Raw genomic sequence first — 19365 nt, 5'->3', positions numbered from 1 at the left:
AAGAGTCCAAATAAAAGATTATGGCAAGAGAGGTGGGGAAAATAGAGGGGAATGGAACACTTTGGGAGGTAGGGGGACATGAATTTCAAAAAGCACCACATTTTCCCTTCTGTGTTCATCGGATAAAATAAATAACTGTAAATCCAATATTTTGTAACTTAACACAGAATTAAACTTGTATGATATCAGACTAGTTTAACAACATTTAACACATTTCAGTGTTTATTGTGTCTCTCCCCAGATTTAGATAATTTGATCTGGAAAACAGAGCCCAACAAGAGCTTTGGGAAACTTAAAATCAATGCGAGACGGCATGACTATTACATTATACACCCACAAGCATCATGTCATGGTTTTGTTGTTGCAGCTGGGATGACCTAATATGATGTTTGAGGAAGAGGGAAAAAAATAAAATAAAATAAAAAACAAACAAAGAAAGAAATCAATGAAATAAAATAAAACCTAAAATAGAGATTTGCAACGATGTTAGAGTATTTATTCTGTATGTGTAATATGTCTGTTCTGTATGAAGGTCAATGACAAAATCCTTTAAACTTGCTTCAAAACGTGTATATTCTTAGGCTGATGATACACGGGGCACCTTTTTGAGCAGTTTTGCCTAGCAACTTTTTTTTGAGCAATGTTGCTTGAGCACTTTCCCATTGAGAATGGGTAACAAATTTCTATCTGGATACTTTAGATCGGTCGTGGGCCCTCTGTCTCACCTGGTTGCCTGTTGATGGCAACATTGCTCAAAGTTGCCCCGTGAATCATCAGCCTTAGAAATGCAGTCTAAGATGTATTCATGTTGATTTCTTATTTAAAAACATTTTAAAATGTAAAGTTCTCTTAAATTTCTCTTGAGACAACAGAAAAAAAAATAAAAATGTCTTTTTCAATTTTGAAAAAAACAAAACAAAACAAAAAAACACCCTATTTCACAGGTTATTGTTATTTTTTCCCTCCTAGGCCGAAGAAGCCCTGTGACCTCTACAATGGCAGACGTCTTGCAGCTCAATACCAACAATCTACAAGTGCCAGGTAACATTTCATTAAACTTATTCTTTGGGATTTGATACTGTAATTCAGACTTGAGAAAATCATATCTGTAGAATATCCTAAGGAACCTTGTAGATTATAATAGTTATTATATTTACATCTACAGTATATAACCAGAATTTATATACAGAAGACATGTAAAACAAAATGCACAGCTGAATAGAAACCTGTGGTCATCCATATGTATTTCCACAGGAATTTTGCTGTAATTTCTGACTATTCCATCAACAATACTGGACAGGGGTGTAACCCTCTCTTATCTACGCTCTGCACTCTTGAGAATATCTGTACACGTCGATAACATTCCTGTCATACCCTTGAGTAAATTCCACCCCTTGTTTGAGTGTGTGCTTATTTTCAGGCACATTAAAGCGACCTTGATGGAGGGGTCACTACAAGTTGATAAAGTATTTGCCATGGAATTGCATTTTGATCTGGAAAATGTACGTAAATTTGACCACGTTGGGAATTATGGAATATTTGGAATTCTGCCCCTGAATTTCCTTGTCAGTGTTGGCACAGATATGAGACACCAAAAATCAAAGTGTTTTTTCATGACATTCTTGGGAAGAACACTGAATACTCATTTTAACTTCTATGTTTTAAAGATGGCATGAAATGAAAATTCACTGTATCATCATCTATTTTCTAAATCTGAATTTCCTTGTCAGTGTTGGCACAGATATGAGACACCAAAAATCAAAGTGTTTTTTCATGACATTCTTGGGAAGAACACTGAATACTCATTTAACTTCTATGTTTTAAAGATGGCATGAAATGAAAATTCACTGTATCATCATCTATTTTCTAAATGCATGTTATTGATTGATTTTTTTTTTTTTTTGACTTTGTCATTTTTAAATGCCATAACTCGATGTTCCAGTGACATAAGTCCTCAGTTGACTGCAAGCTGGTATTCAGATCTGCCTCTGTTGTTAAGTGCAATGCCCATATCTCAAAATCCAATTAATATTCAATGGATAGAACCAAGTCCCTTTTCGATGAGCTATTGTACATGTCACAAAAGAGAGGAAAAGATCTGTTTCTACTAATTTTTCCAATGAAAACCATCTGCTGGAAATTCTGAAACTGGTAAACACATGCCAGTTGGGCTTAAATGCCCAGGCAACCAATATGGAATTTTCCAGAAATCTTTGATTTCTCTTAATCGCTCATCCACAATTAAGAGTCCTGAACTTGTGTTTTCCAGTACAATACATGAGCAGCTTACTAAGTTAAAGACTTCTAGGATTTCTTCCTTTGTCTCTAATTCCTTCTCTTTCATCTTGTCTTCTTCAGGTGAAGATAGATTAGCCTCTACATCTCCATCTGGTTCTCCATCTCCTTCCAGAAATGAGTGCAGTATCACTCCTCTTACTCCCTCCCCCTCTCCAGTAAGATCCAAACAGACACAGTGCTCTACCATGCACCCTCTGTAGTGCTTTAAATGATAAACATTGTCCTCAGAACTGGATTAAATGCCAAATCAGATGCTTTAAAATACAGTAATGTTGAAAGAGGATATGGTACCCCCAGAAATATGCAATTATGCTTCTTTACTTAACACTAAGTCAGTTGGTTTAAAGCAGCACTATCATTAGCTAATCCTCCAGTCTGCAATCTGGGGCAGCACAAAAATGTTTTGTTTGAAAGCCAACTTACTCCTCACTTAAAGCCAGTGTTGGGGAGTACATAGTTATATGAAAAGGCGTTACATAATTTAATTACAACATAAATGTAACTGTAATCCAATTACAGTTACTGAGAAAAAAAACGTGTAATTAAATTACAGTTACTTATGAAAATGTTAACGATTACAAAGTGGGTTACATCTGAATATTTTCTGTAAAAAGCTATGATTTTGTTGCTTTGCCTGTTTTTGATGTGCATGATGCCTCCTGCTATTTAAAGGCTGTTTAGTGAAGCGATGCTATTCTGATGCTTTTGATTGGTTCTCGTTTGAATTGGCAGCGCACCATGTCTGCCAATTCCATCAATCCATATTGCCGCTGCAAAGCTTTAGGCTACAACCTGTTAAAGTAAAGCAATTGAAATAGTTACACTACTTATTACATTTCAAATAGAGTAATCTGTAACCTATTACATTTCCAAAGTAACCTTCCCAACACTGCTTAAAGGTGAAGTGTGTCATTTCTGTGCAACTAGTCACAAAAAAACAGGTTTCTCAAACACTCAACCGGTCTGCCATTGGTTGGACAACACATAGTCCCGACTCAAACTCATGCCATTGGTTGAACCAATAGCCCTGTCTCAGTGGTCTTTCACATGAAACGTGTTTTTGTATTCCACTTTGCTGCTCTTTTGTTGTTTTTGATGTCTTTAAACACTGCACTCATGTCTCACGTCTTTTTAGCATCTCACAAATGACATGCCATTCTAAAAACATGGCTGTCAAGTTGAAGAAAACTTTTTTTTTTCCAATTCCAATGCCTGTGTCTTGCGTTTTTCTATGCAAAAACACATTTGTGTGAACGACAGAATGCCATTTTGCATCCCAGTTACCTCCTTTTACATTGTTTTTCTATTTGGATATGCACTGTACAGACGCGTTTCTCTTTTGCACTTGTGTATTTTGAAGTGTCTTGCACACAATACAGCATTCTAAAAAATGAGGTTAAAGAATTTCAGCTTTTTAAAAATGTGTTCAGCCTTTAAAAAAGGACCTTGCTTTTTGACCTTGCTTTTCTTTCCCATTCCAGTGCTGTGCATCTTGCATTTTAAATGTCACCTTTATTTTCTGCGTTCCACTGTGCTACATTTACTTTGTGTCTTATGCAGCTTCTTGTGCATGACGCAGTGTTTTAAAAAGCGCTAAAAGAAATTCAACTTTAAAAAAATGTATACTTTGCCTTTTTTTTATACACTGTCCTGCATCTCGCATTTTATACACAAAAACATATGTACAAATCAGCTTTACATGACTAAAAAATTGTGATATGACCATAACCTGAAAATAATACATGATACATTCCACTCTGAGGTGGTCAATGTAAAACTCAGGTCAGGGAAATGATCTAGAGACAAGAGAAGAGAGGGAGAAGGTGGGGTCAGCTACTCTCCGTACCAGGGAGAACCTTTTGTAAAGCCACCCTTTGAAAAAGAGATAAGGCAATAGATTTATTTTCTTTCTGTCTACCTTGTTTTCCCTCTGCAGCGGACAGAGGTTAGACCATGTGTGGCTCGTCCATTTTCTGTGGTTGTTGCTATAGATTTTGGCACCACCTCCAGTGGCTATGCATTCAGTTTCACAGAAGATCCTGAGACCATTCACATGATGAGGTATGACATCAGCACACAAACATTGTCTAACCTGAAGTTATTCTAACTCCCCCATCCTTGTCTTACCCTACATTTCTTATTTTTATTTTTTTTTATTTTTCACAGACGGTGGGAGGATGGTGACCCTGGTGTAACCAATCAGAAGAGTCCAACCTGTCTGCTGCTGACCCCTGACCTCCGGTTCCACAGTTTTGGCTTTGCAGCTCGAGACAGCTATCATGACCTTGACCCTGAGGAAGCCAGGCATTGGCTCTACTTTGACAAATTCAAAATGAAAATCCACAGCACTAGTGTAAGCAGAGCATCTATTGTATTTTGACTGGATTTTAGCAAATGGCTGCAATATAACAAAGAGTGAAAAATTTAAGGGGGTCTGAATACTTTCCGTACCCACTGTATATATTTGTTCAGGTAGAGTAATTGCTCAGCTTGGGGGAATCAAGCATGGTTGTTAAGGTATCACAACACTGTCAAACATATATCTACTGTCAGTCTGCAGCAGAGGATAAGGGGAGTGTATTATTTATGTCACATCTCGGTAAGCATTTCTGCAGCAGACTATTTTATTTTCAATAGGATCTCACTATGGAGACCGAGCTGGAGTCTGTTAGTGGAAGAAGAGTTCGGGCTATTGAGGTGTTTGCTTACGCCTTGAGGTTCTTCAGAGAACATGCTTTAAAGGTGAACATAAACACACAACACAGAATTTTTTTTTAAACATATTTACTCATGCAGTATACAGACAATTCATTTATATTTGATAATTATTTACCTTATATATATATATTTAATATTAGCTAGTCAACAATAGCACAAGTCAAGCACACCACCATGTACTGAAGTATTTTGCAAAGAGACTACCACTGTGTTGAAGAGTGCACGGCCATTACTTTTTAAATAAAACAACTTAGAGTCTTAATGGTGTTTGGCCAATCACCATCCTAACCACAGGCTCTACTCTTCAGCACAATGGTAACCCCAAAAACTCAGACATACCAGAAACCCTTTTAAATTCCAAAATAATCGAACATTAAACACTAACAGAACTCCCCCTATAATAATATTGAGCAAAAACACATGAAATAACATTCAATTTTAACATTTACTCTCCTTTAATATAGCATGCTGGGAACTAGAAATCTGCTATAACTCATTCACTTCAAGAAACCTACCTGCAAAGCTACAATAATGTAAAAAGTTTTAGGCACTTGTGTAAAAATGCTGTAAAGTGAGGATGCTTTCAAAAATAAATGTTCTGTTTACCCTGGGGGGTTATTGCTGCTCGCCCTGCTCTCATCCATGCTAGGCTGCATGGATGCGCAGGGAGTTCTTGCCCAGAACAGAACCATACCGCCAATCCAAACTGTATGCTAATTGTCAATCATCTTTGACGATAGTGGTCCTGACAGAAATATATATATATTACTATATTAAATATAGTCTTTTGCTTAACAAGCTGGTATAGACTCCAGCATACCAACAACCCTACACAGGACAAAAAGTTTGCAGAATAAATTGATATTAATTACATAATTTCTAATGTATATAAAAAGTATTTTAAGATACAATTTCTTTGTACTTGTACTTACTCAAGAATTATTTGAACATTTGTGAAACATTTTTAAAGTCTGTTTGTCTTGGTTATTCCTTTATTTATTTAGGCATTTGTTGCCTATTTTAGTTGTGCAACTTAAATTTCCCTCCAGGGCCAGACTGAACATGAACAACAAGTATAATGTAGAGCAGTAGTGTGCTGTGGCTTTGCTCCAGATCTATCAGGATGCACTTTTCCTTCACTCAAACAAGAACACATCCAGTCTAGGTGAAGAGTGGGGGTTTGGGGAGGTGGAGGTTCTGGGCCAATCTGTAGTCAGACTTTCCTGGACCCAAACCTTCTTCCTCCTTCTTCCTGGAGCCCCTGAAGGCTTGTGGGAAAACATTAACATGGAGATTTTGCCCGAACCTCTGGTCATGCATGAGGGTCATGAGTTTGACATACTTTTTAGAGCGGAACGGAAATAAGGGATATCAATACCTAATAGACTTATGAAAATGTTATCTGTGGAATGTAGTTTAGATAAGAGTTGGAAAAGTAGTAATATTTGTGTGTGTGTTTTTCAGGAGGTGAAGGACCAGTCTTCCTCTGTGCTGGAAGGTAATGAAGTACGGTGGGTCATCACTGTTCCTGCGGTGTGGCGGCAGCCAGCTAAGCAGTTCATGCGAGAAGCTGCGTATTTGGTAATGTTGGATAACTGATCTGAGAAAACTGAAGAATTACACATTCAAATACAAACACTTTCTTTCTCTTGCTCTTTCTCCTTTTTTTCCTTCCTCTTTTTCTTTCTCTTTTTTTCTCTTTCTCGCTTTCTTCTGTCATGCAGACATACACAAAAGCATACTCCCATATTGAACACAATGTCCTGCTGCCCCCCAGTGAAGTTCAGGAAATGTGTGTATATGAAAAAGAATGCAAAAGTCACTGCACACATACAGTAAATGGGAATGTTGAAAGACTTTTGTATGAGCGTGAGAGGTATAGTGTGCCAAGAGGGCACTATAACCTGATATCCATTATATATGTGTGTGTTTGCCTGTGTGAAATATACTGTACTGCAGAGTTGTAAATTTTCCTATGAGCAAAACCCTAAGAAATCAATCACACAGATTATTATTTTTGGCACAATATGTACATCTCAGGCCATACAACAATCAACAGTGCAGGAATTGTCATTAAAGAAAAAAATACTGTTGATTCAATCACTAACAGCTGCTCAGACTCTGAGACCACTGAGATCTTCCTTCATTATACCCAAAACAGCCAACAGCTCTACATACTAAACATGCTCATGTCAGAACAGTATTTGTTCTAGTAGCCTCAGATCTTTATTTCTCTCTACCTTACTAGAGGTAAGGCAGATTGAGGTTAATTTTCTCTATGCAGTGTCACAGAGGTTAAACAACGCATGAGACCAGCACACAAACACAGGAAACCACGCCTGTCCTAGCCAAGCAGGAGAGGGGGAACGAGGCAGCCCACCGTCTCCCATTATAACTCCATGACCAATTGGGGCAGTTAACCGATACTTTCACTGTGTGTGGACACCTTTTCTTCTGTTACTTTGGTTACCTTGCTACCAGTTGTGCTCTTTGTTCTCATTGTTTATGAAAAAATGCGAGCAGTACTTGATCCTAAAAATTGCCAGTTGATGCTAGGGTGTAGTGGGTGGGTGCAAGGGTGTTGCTGTACAGGTGTTCTGAGTTGCTAAAATGTTCTGGATGGTTTCTAGGGTATTGCTATGGTGTTTAATAACTGTCCCAAGTAAAAAGAATCCAAAAGTTCTTGTATCAGCTTTTATTATTTATATACAATCAATTCAAAACACTGATTTATTCAGAAAATAAACATGTGACTGTCAGTATGAGTGAGTCATTGAATCGCTCACTCAACCAATTAATTCAAAACACTGATTCATTCAGGAAAACAGACCCTTGGAAACACTTGATACTGAACTATTTATTAGTGTAAGTTACTCAATATTAATTCAAACCCTACTAAGACTCATGTTTTTTTTATCCTATGGTAGGCAGGTTTGGTGACTCCAGATTCTCCTGAGCAGCTCCTCATTGCTCTCGAACCAGAAGCTGCATCTATCTACTGCAGGAAGCTCCGTCTACACCAGGTCATTGACCTCAGTCAACGACCAGTAATCAACGGTTTAGATGTGGACGGGTCCCGCCCTTTCGATTCCAGTTTTAGGCAAGGTAAGAAAAGATTTTTGCTTTCTTTTTCTCAAATGATTAGCATTATACAAAATAACTAGCTCTTACATTGATCTAGATCTCTTGCTTTGAGTGTATAATGTTTCTCTATAAACATTAATGGGAACCATGCTCAAAGCATGGGGGAAACAGGATCGGTTTTCATCCCTTGAAAATAGAGTACTGTTTTTGTTTTCTGTGGGTTTGTGCGAGTTTATGCATGGAGGATGGCTAGATCAGGGTCAAACTGATTCAGAACCAAGTGGGTCTTAGTGAGTATGAGAGCATGTGGTTTGGGTTAAAACAGAAAGAGAGAAGATGACATTTTCTTCAAGGTTAGAGTGTCCCCTGAGGTCACAGTGCTGAAAAAAAAAACCTCTTTGAAGGATTGACACTGTGTTTCGTATCAGGGCTTGACAAAAGATAAAATGGTACTCTTTTACAAAAACTCTTTTCATATTTATATAAAGCAAAAATAAAGTACTGTAGACGTGACCATTCATTACCTCTTTGAAGGATTGACACTGTGTTTCGTATCAGGGCTTGACAAAAGATAAAATGGTACTGTTTTACAAAAACTCTTTTCATATTTATATAAAGCATAAATAAAGTACTGTAGACGTGACCATTCATTCCTGCTTTTACACTCAAACAAAATATACTTACACTCACACACACACACATTTCACATCATAATAGGAACAAGGTGCTGCAGACCATGAGCTCACCCTCCTCTTGACTGCTTACACTAGTTTCACTGCATGGTTTCTTTTATTCTTTCTTGCATTTTTGCTTGCTTGCTTATTCTGAAGTATTTGAGAATATGTATGTTCCAAAATTTAGTCTTCAAAACATGTTTTACAATTGGACAACATTTACTGGCACAGGAAGTCAAGGGACACAAACACACACTCCAGCTTTGGCACCTTTATCTCCGAAGGGATTTTTTTTGGAGTCATTTTCTTTTCTTTTTCTTTTCTTTTCTTTTCTTTTCTTTGCTTTGCTTTGCTTTGCTTTTCTTTACACTTAACTGACTTCAGGTTTTTTTTGTTTTGTTTTTTATATATGAAGGTGAAAAACTTTTTGGGAATTTTTTTTACCATGCCTTTTCTTTGCTGCTTTTTATGTCTTGATCGTGTTGATTTACTTGACACATACAGAAACTTCCTTTCTTAAAAAAAGTTGTATTTACTTATCTTAAAACTATAATGATACAAAAGTGCCCACAATTGAGTCTATTATTGTCTTTCCTCTCATCTATATTAAGACATTGGACACGTTATTTATCTGTCTCTGTTGTATCAAATCACATGGGTTTTAGAGTAATTAAAGTTCAAATTGGTTTGTTTTTACTTTTTCCTTCTCTATGTCTTTGTTTTGTTTCAAAAGCTTTTTCATATTGTAATGGGTTCCAGATTGTCCCAAAAGTGTGGTTAAGTTTTCTGTTCTCTGTGTGTTTGGTGCAAGCTGTGGGAATGTAAGGCAGCATGTCCTCCATTGTTCACAGACTGTACCTGAAAGGAAATGTTAGAAGTAATGCAGTCCATAAAAAGAGTTCTTCAGGAAAAATAGCAACCAGTATAGCCTTAGTAACCCCAAAAGTGAAGCAGAGATCATTCTTAGTTTAGCAGGTCATTATTCACTAAAAGTACCCGCTATAAAACTACAACCATGAAACAAGCCTGTTTTATTAGGTATAAGAGCAATACTAAAAGTAAATTCTGCTCACATCTCAAAGATCGTGTTTTATAAACAAAGGCTTTAGGCAGTGTTCGGACTATACCGTGGACTTTGGGGGAGCCCACTTGTTTTTTTTTAATAAGGGGGTGAGACCCCCCAAAATTTTACAAATCCCGTTTTCAGGGGAGCCCATGTCTTATTAAGGGGAGCCGAGCTCCCCCTAGCTCCCCCGTAGTTCGCACCCTGGCTTTAGGTTCATTAAATCAGGGTCTGTTTAGCAGACTGCTTTATTATTGATCCAGGTAACTGCAATCTCTTCCCTTCTCTTTCGGTCTCTCTCTCACTCTTTGAGTTTATTGGCTCTAATGTAAGTTTTTGATTAAAGCTGCCCATGTGTGAGTGATTCACAGAATAAAGGAGGCCAATCTGTCTTTCAGCCCGCGAGCAGCTCCGCAGAGCCAGGCATAGCCGAACTTTTCTGGTGGAGAGTGGTACTGGAGAATTGTGGTCTGAGATGCAGACAGGTAAGAGATGGAGACACACACTCAACTAGCTATCAAACATACAATAGACTTCTATTATGTATATATAGTCAGCTAAATTCTATGGATAGTAATTTTGTTCTCAGATATAGTATGTTTGAAACAGACATCTTGATGCCTGTAGGCCATATAGAGTGCCGATACTGTGACAAATTAAACACGAAGATGCTTTAATAAAGACACATGAATATCTTTTTTTATTTGTAATATTGTCAAGATTTCAAACAGGCAAACAAAACTGAAAAAATCAAAACAATACTTTCCAAAATAATAATTTCCAGAGTACTGTTTATATTTCACGTTAGATTAAATCATTTTATCTTGAAATAAGATTTCCCCCATCACACTTTCTTGTTCCTTATGTGCATATAATATTGTTTATATGACTCGAATTGCTTTTCATATGTGTAAGAGACCCTCATTATGGAACAATCATCAGTATGTTATTACTGGCTGCACAGTCTGAGCGCATGGCTGCAGTGTGTGTGCGTGCAGTGCTCTCTGCATGACTGGCACAATGACAAGGTGCAGGGTCAAAATAATCAGATCTTTAGCTCCAGATGTTTCCTGGAGAGAGAGGGATCGAGAGGGAGAATTTATTACAATCTAACTCACAATACTGAAAATACAGATCTCCTTTGCTTTCTCATAGTCTCTTGCCGTTCTTAATGGTGCACACATGTGTACCGACACACAAAGAGGAGGCCATTTCCCGTGAAACTGAGTTATTACACCACTGTAAACAAACAAGAAACACACTTTCCTCTCTCTACTCCTGTGTAGTTGAGTAAAGTCAGTTGGCAGGAGCCAAGCTAAGCCACTCTTATCTCAGACTGTATCATAAATGTCTGAAGGCTGTTTGGGAGAAGATCTTCCTGACTGCAGCAGGTCAGAGAGAGAGAAGAACAAGGTTGTTATTTAAACAAGTCTTGTTGTTTTAAAAAATCTGGTAACAGTTACTAAGCAGGAAACAGATGACTGACTATGGTTAACTGTGTGTATTCTCAAAGGTGACCGGTACATTGTGGCAGACTGTGGTGGTGGGACAGTGGATCTGACGGTGCATCAGATTGAGCAGCCACAGGGCACTCTGAAGGAGCTTTACAAAGCCTCAGGTCAGTTGAGAACCAAATCTTACTCCTTCACACTCATACAACTACCTCCCTGCCAATAAGAAAGACTTTCACTTCACAGATCTTCAGGACTAGAGTGAAATGATGCACGACTGAAGTAAACAGTTATGAATAACCAAGATCAATTCAATACATGATTTTGCTAAGTAGGACATATTTCTCAAATCCTGTCCTCCACCAAGCACACAATTTGGTGACATAATGCCACATAGACCGCCAGGTAATGTTTGGTATGTTGTGTTTGTGTGGGATTGGCAAAAAGACACACCAAGGGTGCATGTAAACACCCATCTGAAACCTAAGATCTCAAGTGGGGGGTCCCTACAGTCTTGTGGACTTCACAGACATGCCCACACCATGACCATCTCAAGTCCACAAGTATACATCAAGTTTGGGACAACAAACGCACCACCAGCCTATCAGATTCTACAGGTTTAGGGCAGGGTCACCTTCTATCAGAGTTTGGCTCCAGCCCTAATTAAACACACCTGGACCAGCTAATCAAGGTTTTCAGGATCACTAGAAACTTCCAAGATGGTGTGTTGTAGCTAATCTCTACATAAAAGTGGCCCTCCAGGATCAGGATAGGACGCCTCTTGTTTAGGGAAAACGTTAAGCTTTGCGCTCTGGTGGTTCAAACAATATTCTTATCAGTCTATCACTTCCGTTTGATTTTAGGGATAGTTAATGGTTAGAGTTAGTGTCAGGGTTAAGAATAGTTTTTCAAGACCTGTTGATCCAGTAGCATATACTAATAGGCAAAATCATGATTCCCATAGAGATGGAATGGAATCAAAACTGGTCAGTCTTCAGTGCTGAATTTAGCCACGCCCTGTTATTTCACTCCAGAGGGTGAAGGCTGTCCTGATTGGTCACAGTTATTCCAAAGGATTTAGTTTAGGACCTGAAGCAAACTGAGGTGAGCATGCAAATCTAGTGGCATGTAGCCCTAACATAAATGGTACATATACATGTTTCAATTTCAGGGGGTCCTTATGGAGCAGTTGGTGTGGATCTTGCCTTCGAGGCCATGTTGTGTCAGATCTTTGGGGCTGACTTCATTGAGAGTTTTAAAGCTAAACGTCCAGCAGCTTGGGTAGACCTTACTATTGCATTTGAAGCCCGAAAGCGCACAGCAGCTCCTGGCCGGGCCAACTCACTAAACATCTCGCTGCCCTTTTCCTTCATTGACTTCTACAAGCGACACCAGGGGCAGAGTGTGGAGACTGCCATGCGCAAGAGCAAGTACGTCTGACTCACTGAGGGCTTTATTTGCTAAATTATGTCTTTGAAAGTGTACCGTATGTCTCTAACAATGTGTAATGTTTTTGTCAGTATGAATTTTATAAAGTGGTCATCTCAAGGGATGTTGAGGCTGTCTGCGGAAGCCATGAATGAGCTTTTTCAGCCGACCATCAACAACATCATAAAACATGTTGGTAAGACACATTGTCTCTCAAACAAACATGGTGGTAAATTCTCTAAAGTCTTATCGATTCCTCTCACTCTAACAGAGAACCTGATGCAGAAGGAGGAAGTAAAGGATGTGCGTTTTCTCTTCTTGGTTGGAGGATTTGCAGAGTCACCCATGCTTCAGCGTGCGGCACAGAATGCACTAGGGAGGAACTGCCGTATTATAATTCCACATGACGTAGGTCTAACCATCCTGAAGGGTGCAGTCCTGTTTGGTCTAGACCCCACTGTTGTCCGTGTTCGCCGTTGCCCATTAACTTACAGTGTTGGGGTTTTGAACCGCTTTGTGGAAGGCCGACACCCTCGTGATAAGCTTCTCATCAAAGATGGCCGAGAATGGTGCACTGACATCCTGGACCGCTTTGTAAGCGTTGATCAATCGGTGGCCTTGGGAGAGGTGGTGAGGCGGAGCTACACTCCAGCGAGAATGGGACAAAGGAAGATCATCATCAACATCTACTGCAGCGACACTGATGACATAACCTATATTACCGACCCCGAGGTGAGGAAGTGTGGTGCCATCACTCTAGACCTGCTTGAGTCAGGGGCAGTGGCAGCTAGCGCTGGTGATAACGATAAAGGACCAGCATTTGAACGCAGGGAGATTCGCACGACGATGCAGTTTGGAGACACTGAGATCAAAGTCACAGCTGTTGATGTGGCAACCGGCCGACTGGTGTGGGCATCAATTGACTTCCTGTCCAACTGATCCTATTGTGCTGTTTCTGGAGAGAACTGGAATGCGAATGTGATGTTGATTTAACAACAGTTAATCATCAATTAATGGCTTAAATAATAGCTTTGAGGTTGAAGATCTGGATATCCAAGGATTGCTGATATAAAAGCTGGAAGGCTGAACGATAACCTGGAGTGTTACTGGGATTCCCTTTTATTGTGCAAAGCACCAGCTCTGAGGACTGTCTCCTGTACTAAGTGTACTGTAAGCTTTGGATAAGAAAGATCCTAAATTATAAGAAATGAGGCAAAAAAATTAACCAGATCTTCGGACGGGAATTTCATTTACATTATCAAATAATCTTAAATATTTGCCATAAGGTCTGTAAATGCATTTCCTATTAGTTTATTAACACAGAGGAACTAGTTTCAGTTCAGTTACTTCTTGTGGTGATCCACACATTTGCAGTAAGTAGATATTATATTCCTTTTAAGTTTGCAGACACTTAGTATTTAAATTGATTTATCAATTAAAGCCACTTAAGTTTTATTTTTTTTAAACATTCTCTATAACTATACATGAATCAATTAAAAACTTCAAAGACAAAATCAAGACACATCTTTAGTTTTAAATTATGGTTGCGCCACCTGGAGGTAGAAAGAGGAAGTGATCAATCAGAATGACGTTAAGAGAATGGTTAATAAAGAAATAAAGTTCAAATTTTCTGATTTCCTACATAGGTACAAAACAGGTATTTACATCATACAAACTTTTTTCTTTTTTTTTGCCTGGTTATAATTGTAGTTTTACTTATTTGCTCCTCAAAGAATCTGATTGAGGCATTTAGGTTTGTTCTTTTTTATATGTAGGCACAATTAAAATAGCTAAAGCTTATGAAACACTACCTCTCAAGACTTTAAATTATACCAAGTATAAACTTGCAGTTATTATAACATTTATGTTTTGAACTATTAGTCTTTCATCTATCTTGTATAAGCAATATTGTTGGCTTTTTATCTATACAGGAGCTAAAAAAACAGTTGTTATTTTTATAAGAAACCTGCTTCAAGGATGTTGGTAATATTACTATTAAATATGCTGGACATTAATCTGACATAAGGGAATCAAGACAGGGGTTAAATCACATCACACTGTTGGCATATAGTCCTAAAAGTCAGATTTTAGTTTAATACATACTATGAAACTGCTTGTATACTAAATCACAATGCCTCAAAATAAAATATATTTTTCTTTAAATGTTATAATGTAAAACATTTAAATTCTAATGTCTAATGTATACAGTCTCTTACCACTCATGACTGAAAGGTTAAATCACAAAAAAGAATCAAATCACACAGAAATGTTGAGAAGCAAAAGTACTGATTTTAATGGTCCAATAAATCGTTCCACCGAATGACCAATTCAGGAACGTATCTCAGCAGAGTGCCTGCATATCAGTGCTTATACAGATCTACAAACTGATCACTCTTTATTTGAGTGTCTGTATGGTTTGTGTGTGTTCTCAGACTTTCACAAAACAACATTCACATCTCCAACTATCCAACAGATGATTCAATCCCCATCAATCTGGAACAATTAGCAAAAATGACATTTTATTCTGCTTTAGCCTTTGTAAACACAAAGAAATGCTTCGATTTAGTGGGACCAGAGAGTAACACAAACGGGTCAAAAAAACAAATCAAGGCCCAATAAGTGGCCAGCATTTGTTTTGACTTTCCGAAGTCCAGAGGCTCTGCCCAAGACACTAGTGGGGATGGGTGTAGATTAGTGGGCGTGTGGGGGTCTACCACGACCTCTTCCTCTGCCAGCAGGTGCCGCTGGGCCGTCAGCAGTAGAGCGAGGGTTCTTGATGGTCTCATCCACTGAGAGGATGAGACATGCAGCTTCAGAAGCAGCGGTCAGGGCATTGATCCGCACAACAGAGGGCTCCCATACACATCCCTGGAAGTTATCTGATATATCTTCATTATTCACGTCCACTCCATACCATATACCACCCTAAGGAAAATGGAGATTATGCAAATGGATTAATTATAACACTGACATTTAATTGAGATGATTTAATAAAAATTAAAAATAGCCTTGACTTGTGTATGTACCTGTGCATGCTTGGCCCTCAGTTTGTTTAGGATATTGGTAGCATCAAAGCCTGCATTGTCACACAGCTGTCTGGGAATAATCTCCAGGGCTTTGGCATAGGCTCCGATCAGCAGCTGCTGCTTCCCTGGAATTGTTCTAGAGTAATCCCTCAGATACTTCGACAACTCCATCTCTATAGCGCCACCTCCAGCAACAATAGAGTCATTCTGTCATGGGGAAATATGAGAATGTTCAGTAACATCTATGTTTGTAAATTCGTCTCCCCCTGCTGACAGTTCTTAAAACATTCTGAAATTAGGACTATAGTACTACTTTCCTATGTCATTCGGCTCACTGTACCTCAGAAATACTGACGAAGGAACTCAAGGATAACATAAATCTGCTGTTGTAATCATTTGTAGCAAGAGATGAAGCTTTCCCCACCTTGATTGCTCTGCGCACAATCATGATGGCATCGTGCAGTGAGCGGTCTGTTTCCTCCATGAACTGCTCCGCACCACCCCTCAGGATGATGGTGCAGGTCTTGGCCTTTGGGCAGCCTTTGAAGAAGTTGTATCTGCAATGCAATACACACAGTTACTTCGCATGTATGGAAAATGTTTACATGAAATCACTTATTAAAATTTCCAGTTTCATGGACAATTACATTCTGTATTTACATAAGAAAAAAAAAAACATACCTCTCTCCTCCAACCTGCACTTCTTCAAAGAGCTCACACTGTCCAAGCACATCATCAGTCAGGGCACCGACACTGGTCTGAATAGAGCCACCACAGGCCTGGAGGAGACATCACAACTGCTTTAACTGCTATATGGTCAACAACACATCATTACCACGACCAAAACATTATTACATGTGCATAAGGGAAGAGATATCTGGCATTAATTTACTCACGACAGCTTTCAACACTAAAAGAAAACTGGACTATACTCCAATATAAAAACAGACTGGAATTGAATCATCAAAGTACTGATACATAGCCAAAGCAAACTGACAGGATATACACAGGATACCACCATACCATCATAGTTCTCTTAAGATCTTCCTCCACAACACGGCCTGCACAGAACAGATCTCTGTCTGCAAAGTATTGTGTGGCCACATCTCCAATGGGCAGCTTTGACAGCACCACTTTAGCACCGGATGTGTAGATCTTCTCCAGCTTATCGTATAGGATGTTCCATTCAGCATCAACGATGGCCTGATAGTCCTGCAAACAGCAGCCGCATAAACATGTAGAAAAATTATTGAGTTTGTTTATATGAGCCATGATGGATTACAGTCATGAGATTATAATATGAATTTGCAGACTTTGGGATTAGTTAGTGTCACTGCAATAAAATACCTTGTAGAAGCTACAGAAAGCAGATAATACTAACGGGCCTTCATTTCTGCTAGGGCTGCACGATAAATCGCATGCGATATTTAACGCGCATCTTGTCTGAAAAGCCGGTTCTGTAATCAGCGGTAAATCTCCATCACGTGCGTGCTTTCACATTGAGCAGCATTAACTACACAGAGCCGTTGTTCACTGACGAGCTGCGCAAAACCACGTTCATATTTGCGCGATTTTTTGCGCTGCTCGTCAGTGAACAACGGCTCTGTGTAGTTAATGCTGCTCAATGTGAAAGCACGCACGTGATGGAGATTTACCGCTGATTACAGAACCGGCTTTCTGACAAGATGAGCGTTAAATATTGCATGCGATTTATCGTGCAGCCAAAATAATGCCCAATTTAAAATGACAACTACACCATCATTTTTTTGGTCAGTTTTCTGACTCGCTTATGGCCCAGTCCTTTTATCATTAGGCCTCAACAATCAAAGAGACAACCTGTGACGGTTAAGAGCAGTACTGACCTCCACAGAGTTGACACGGACTTCTGCATTGTCCTTCTCTGCCTTCAACTCCAGCTCAATGTTGAGCAGTGCGATTTTTGGGTTCACATAGCGCTTGGGCTGCATCTCAAAGCCAGCATAGGAGAAGGTCTTCTTGAATGCCACACCAGCTACAAGCTGAGAGTCCTGATAGACAGAAACAAAAACAAAGTACCGCAAGGTTAAAATCTACATCTGATTCTTTTGCTGCATTTCAATAGACAGACCTTTTTCCCCCCATTCTGCATATCTGTGAATATGACTCTGGGTAGATCCACACTGTTCAGCTATTCCACAATAATGATCCTGAATGTAAAGGGCTTTGTTCAGACTGGCGGCACATATCTGTTTTTGTCATATCCAACTAAAATATGTAGTTTCGTAGTCTGAAAATAAATAAATTTTCCAGTTTTCATTCATCACACTAACAACTACTCTCAGTTGCTACATGAGTAAAGGCTTTTGACCTGCTTTGCAGTCTGGAGAAAGTCAGAACCAGTCTGCATATTTTCAGTAGTACGATTTGACATTTCGTAGAAAAACATGTATGATGGGCTGATTCAGATTTTCTAGCTTCAGACTAAGATTCCATCCAGTCAGAGGATATTAAGTCAGAGCCAGTTTTTAACAAATTAATTTTCATACATCTCCTAGAAACAAGCTGTATTTAGCGTGAGTTTGTTGTTTGAAATAAATTGCCCAGTTTTTCTCCATTTACAAAGTAGGCAAATGTGTGACACGTAATGTTTCAAAATCTAATTTAAAAGACGTGAGGTATATTCCAGCTTTAAGTCGTGCTGACCCAGGGCTCGCAAAATCGCTAGCTCGACGTCCCGGGGCTATTGTGTTTTACAGTCGGGCTCTCAAGTTTTTTGTGTTTTTTTTTTTTTTTGAGTTTTTTTTTCCTGTGTTGAACACAAAAGAAGATATTTTGAAGAATGTTGGTAACCAAACAGTTGCCACTGGCCAATGACTTCTATAGTATGAAAACAATACTATGAAAGTAAACAGCTAGCTGCAGCTGTCTGGTTATCAACATTCTTCAAAAAATCTTATTATGTGTTCAACAGAAGAAAGAAATCATTAGCAGGGCTCGCAAAATCGCTACCAAAATGTATCACCGCCCGACGAGGGCTATCTTGAACAGTTATATAAAATTCCTTCCTTGATTTGCGTTGTTCACTAGCTTGTAGGGGTAAACCGGATCATAGTTGATCATTTGCACATGTTTCTAAGTCTTGCTGATTTAAACATTCAAGTGTTTTAAACAATTCACGCACATTCGGAGCTGCGCGCACTCATTCAAAGCGCGCACAGAGAGCCGCGTTTCAGACAATGCGCGTACACAGAATTGATTCCTCTTTCGCATATCCTTGCATCTGAATGAACACATACACAGAAAATTATCTCAAAATAACTGTCTCTGCAAGTATTCTCATAAACACAGTCGGTTATGCCTTAAGTGAACGTAAACAGAGGAGAAAGAAATCTCAAGTGCATCATTATATTGGATCCGTGCATTCGGTCTTAAAGGGGCAGCAGCCTATAAATACCTGCTGTTCCATAAGCGCCACCTGCTGTCAGAGAGTGACATTTGCGTCTCATTCACAAAGCTAAAATCAGACCATTCTGTTTTTGAATTGCAATCTAAATAACGTATTTAGCATCTTGATTAAAATGCAGTGGTTGCCTCTGATTTAAAATGGAAAAAGCACAGCCAAAGCCTTAGTTTGTTTATATGAA

At 38.9% G+C, this 19365-nt stretch overlaps 2 protein-coding genes across 3 annotated transcripts in view; one reads left to right on the top strand and one right to left on the bottom strand.

Moving 5' to 3' along the window:
- The window catches only part of LOC107744271 (heat shock 70 kDa protein 12B-like), a 16942-nt gene extending 1653 nt beyond the window's left edge, over window positions 1-15289 (top strand). For both annotated transcript variants that reach the window (XM_016557810.1, XM_016557809.1), the window contains 12 exons: window positions 970-1041; window positions 2359-2453; window positions 4235-4359; window positions 4465-4651; window positions 4936-5040; window positions 6481-6597; window positions 7944-8121; window positions 10236-10322; window positions 11351-11455; window positions 12460-12718; window positions 12809-12912; window positions 12988-15289. In XM_016557810.1, coding sequence (XP_016413296.1) covers window positions 996-1041; window positions 2359-2453; window positions 4235-4359; window positions 4465-4651; window positions 4936-5040; window positions 6481-6597; window positions 7944-8121; window positions 10236-10322; window positions 11351-11455; window positions 12460-12718; window positions 12809-12912; window positions 12988-13655 — 2076 coding nt within the window. In that variant the 5' untranslated portion in view covers window positions 970-995 and the 3' untranslated portion in view covers window positions 13656-15289. The remainder of the gene's footprint in view (window positions 1-969; window positions 1042-2358; window positions 2454-4234; window positions 4360-4464; window positions 4652-4935; window positions 5041-6480; window positions 6598-7943; window positions 8122-10235; window positions 10323-11350; window positions 11456-12459; window positions 12719-12808; window positions 12913-12987) is intronic.
- LOC107744273 (T-complex protein 1 subunit eta-like) overlaps window positions 14986-19365 on the bottom strand; it is an 8273-nt gene continuing 3893 nt past the window's right edge. Inside the window, exons 6-11 of the mRNA XM_016557811.1 lie at window positions 17605-17769; window positions 16766-16954; window positions 16424-16521; window positions 16167-16299; window positions 15743-15949; window positions 14986-15641 (exon numbers count right to left, since the gene is read on the bottom strand). Of these exons, the coding sequence (XP_016413297.1) occupies window positions 15408-15641; window positions 15743-15949; window positions 16167-16299; window positions 16424-16521; window positions 16766-16954; window positions 17605-17769 (1026 nt within the window). The 3' untranslated portion in view covers window positions 14986-15407. The remainder of the gene's footprint in view (window positions 15642-15742; window positions 15950-16166; window positions 16300-16423; window positions 16522-16765; window positions 16955-17604; window positions 17770-19365) is intronic.

Source organism: Sinocyclocheilus rhinocerous, unplaced genomic scaffold, assembly GCF_001515625.1.
Source record: "Sinocyclocheilus rhinocerous isolate Xijiao unplaced genomic scaffold, SAMN03320098_v1.1 scaffold648, whole genome shotgun sequence".
Taxonomy (NCBI): Eukaryota; Metazoa; Chordata; class Actinopteri; order Cypriniformes; family Cyprinidae; genus Sinocyclocheilus; species Sinocyclocheilus rhinocerous.
The sequence above is the reverse complement of the archived record's forward strand: the minus strand, read 5'-3'. Positions and strand labels throughout refer to the sequence as shown.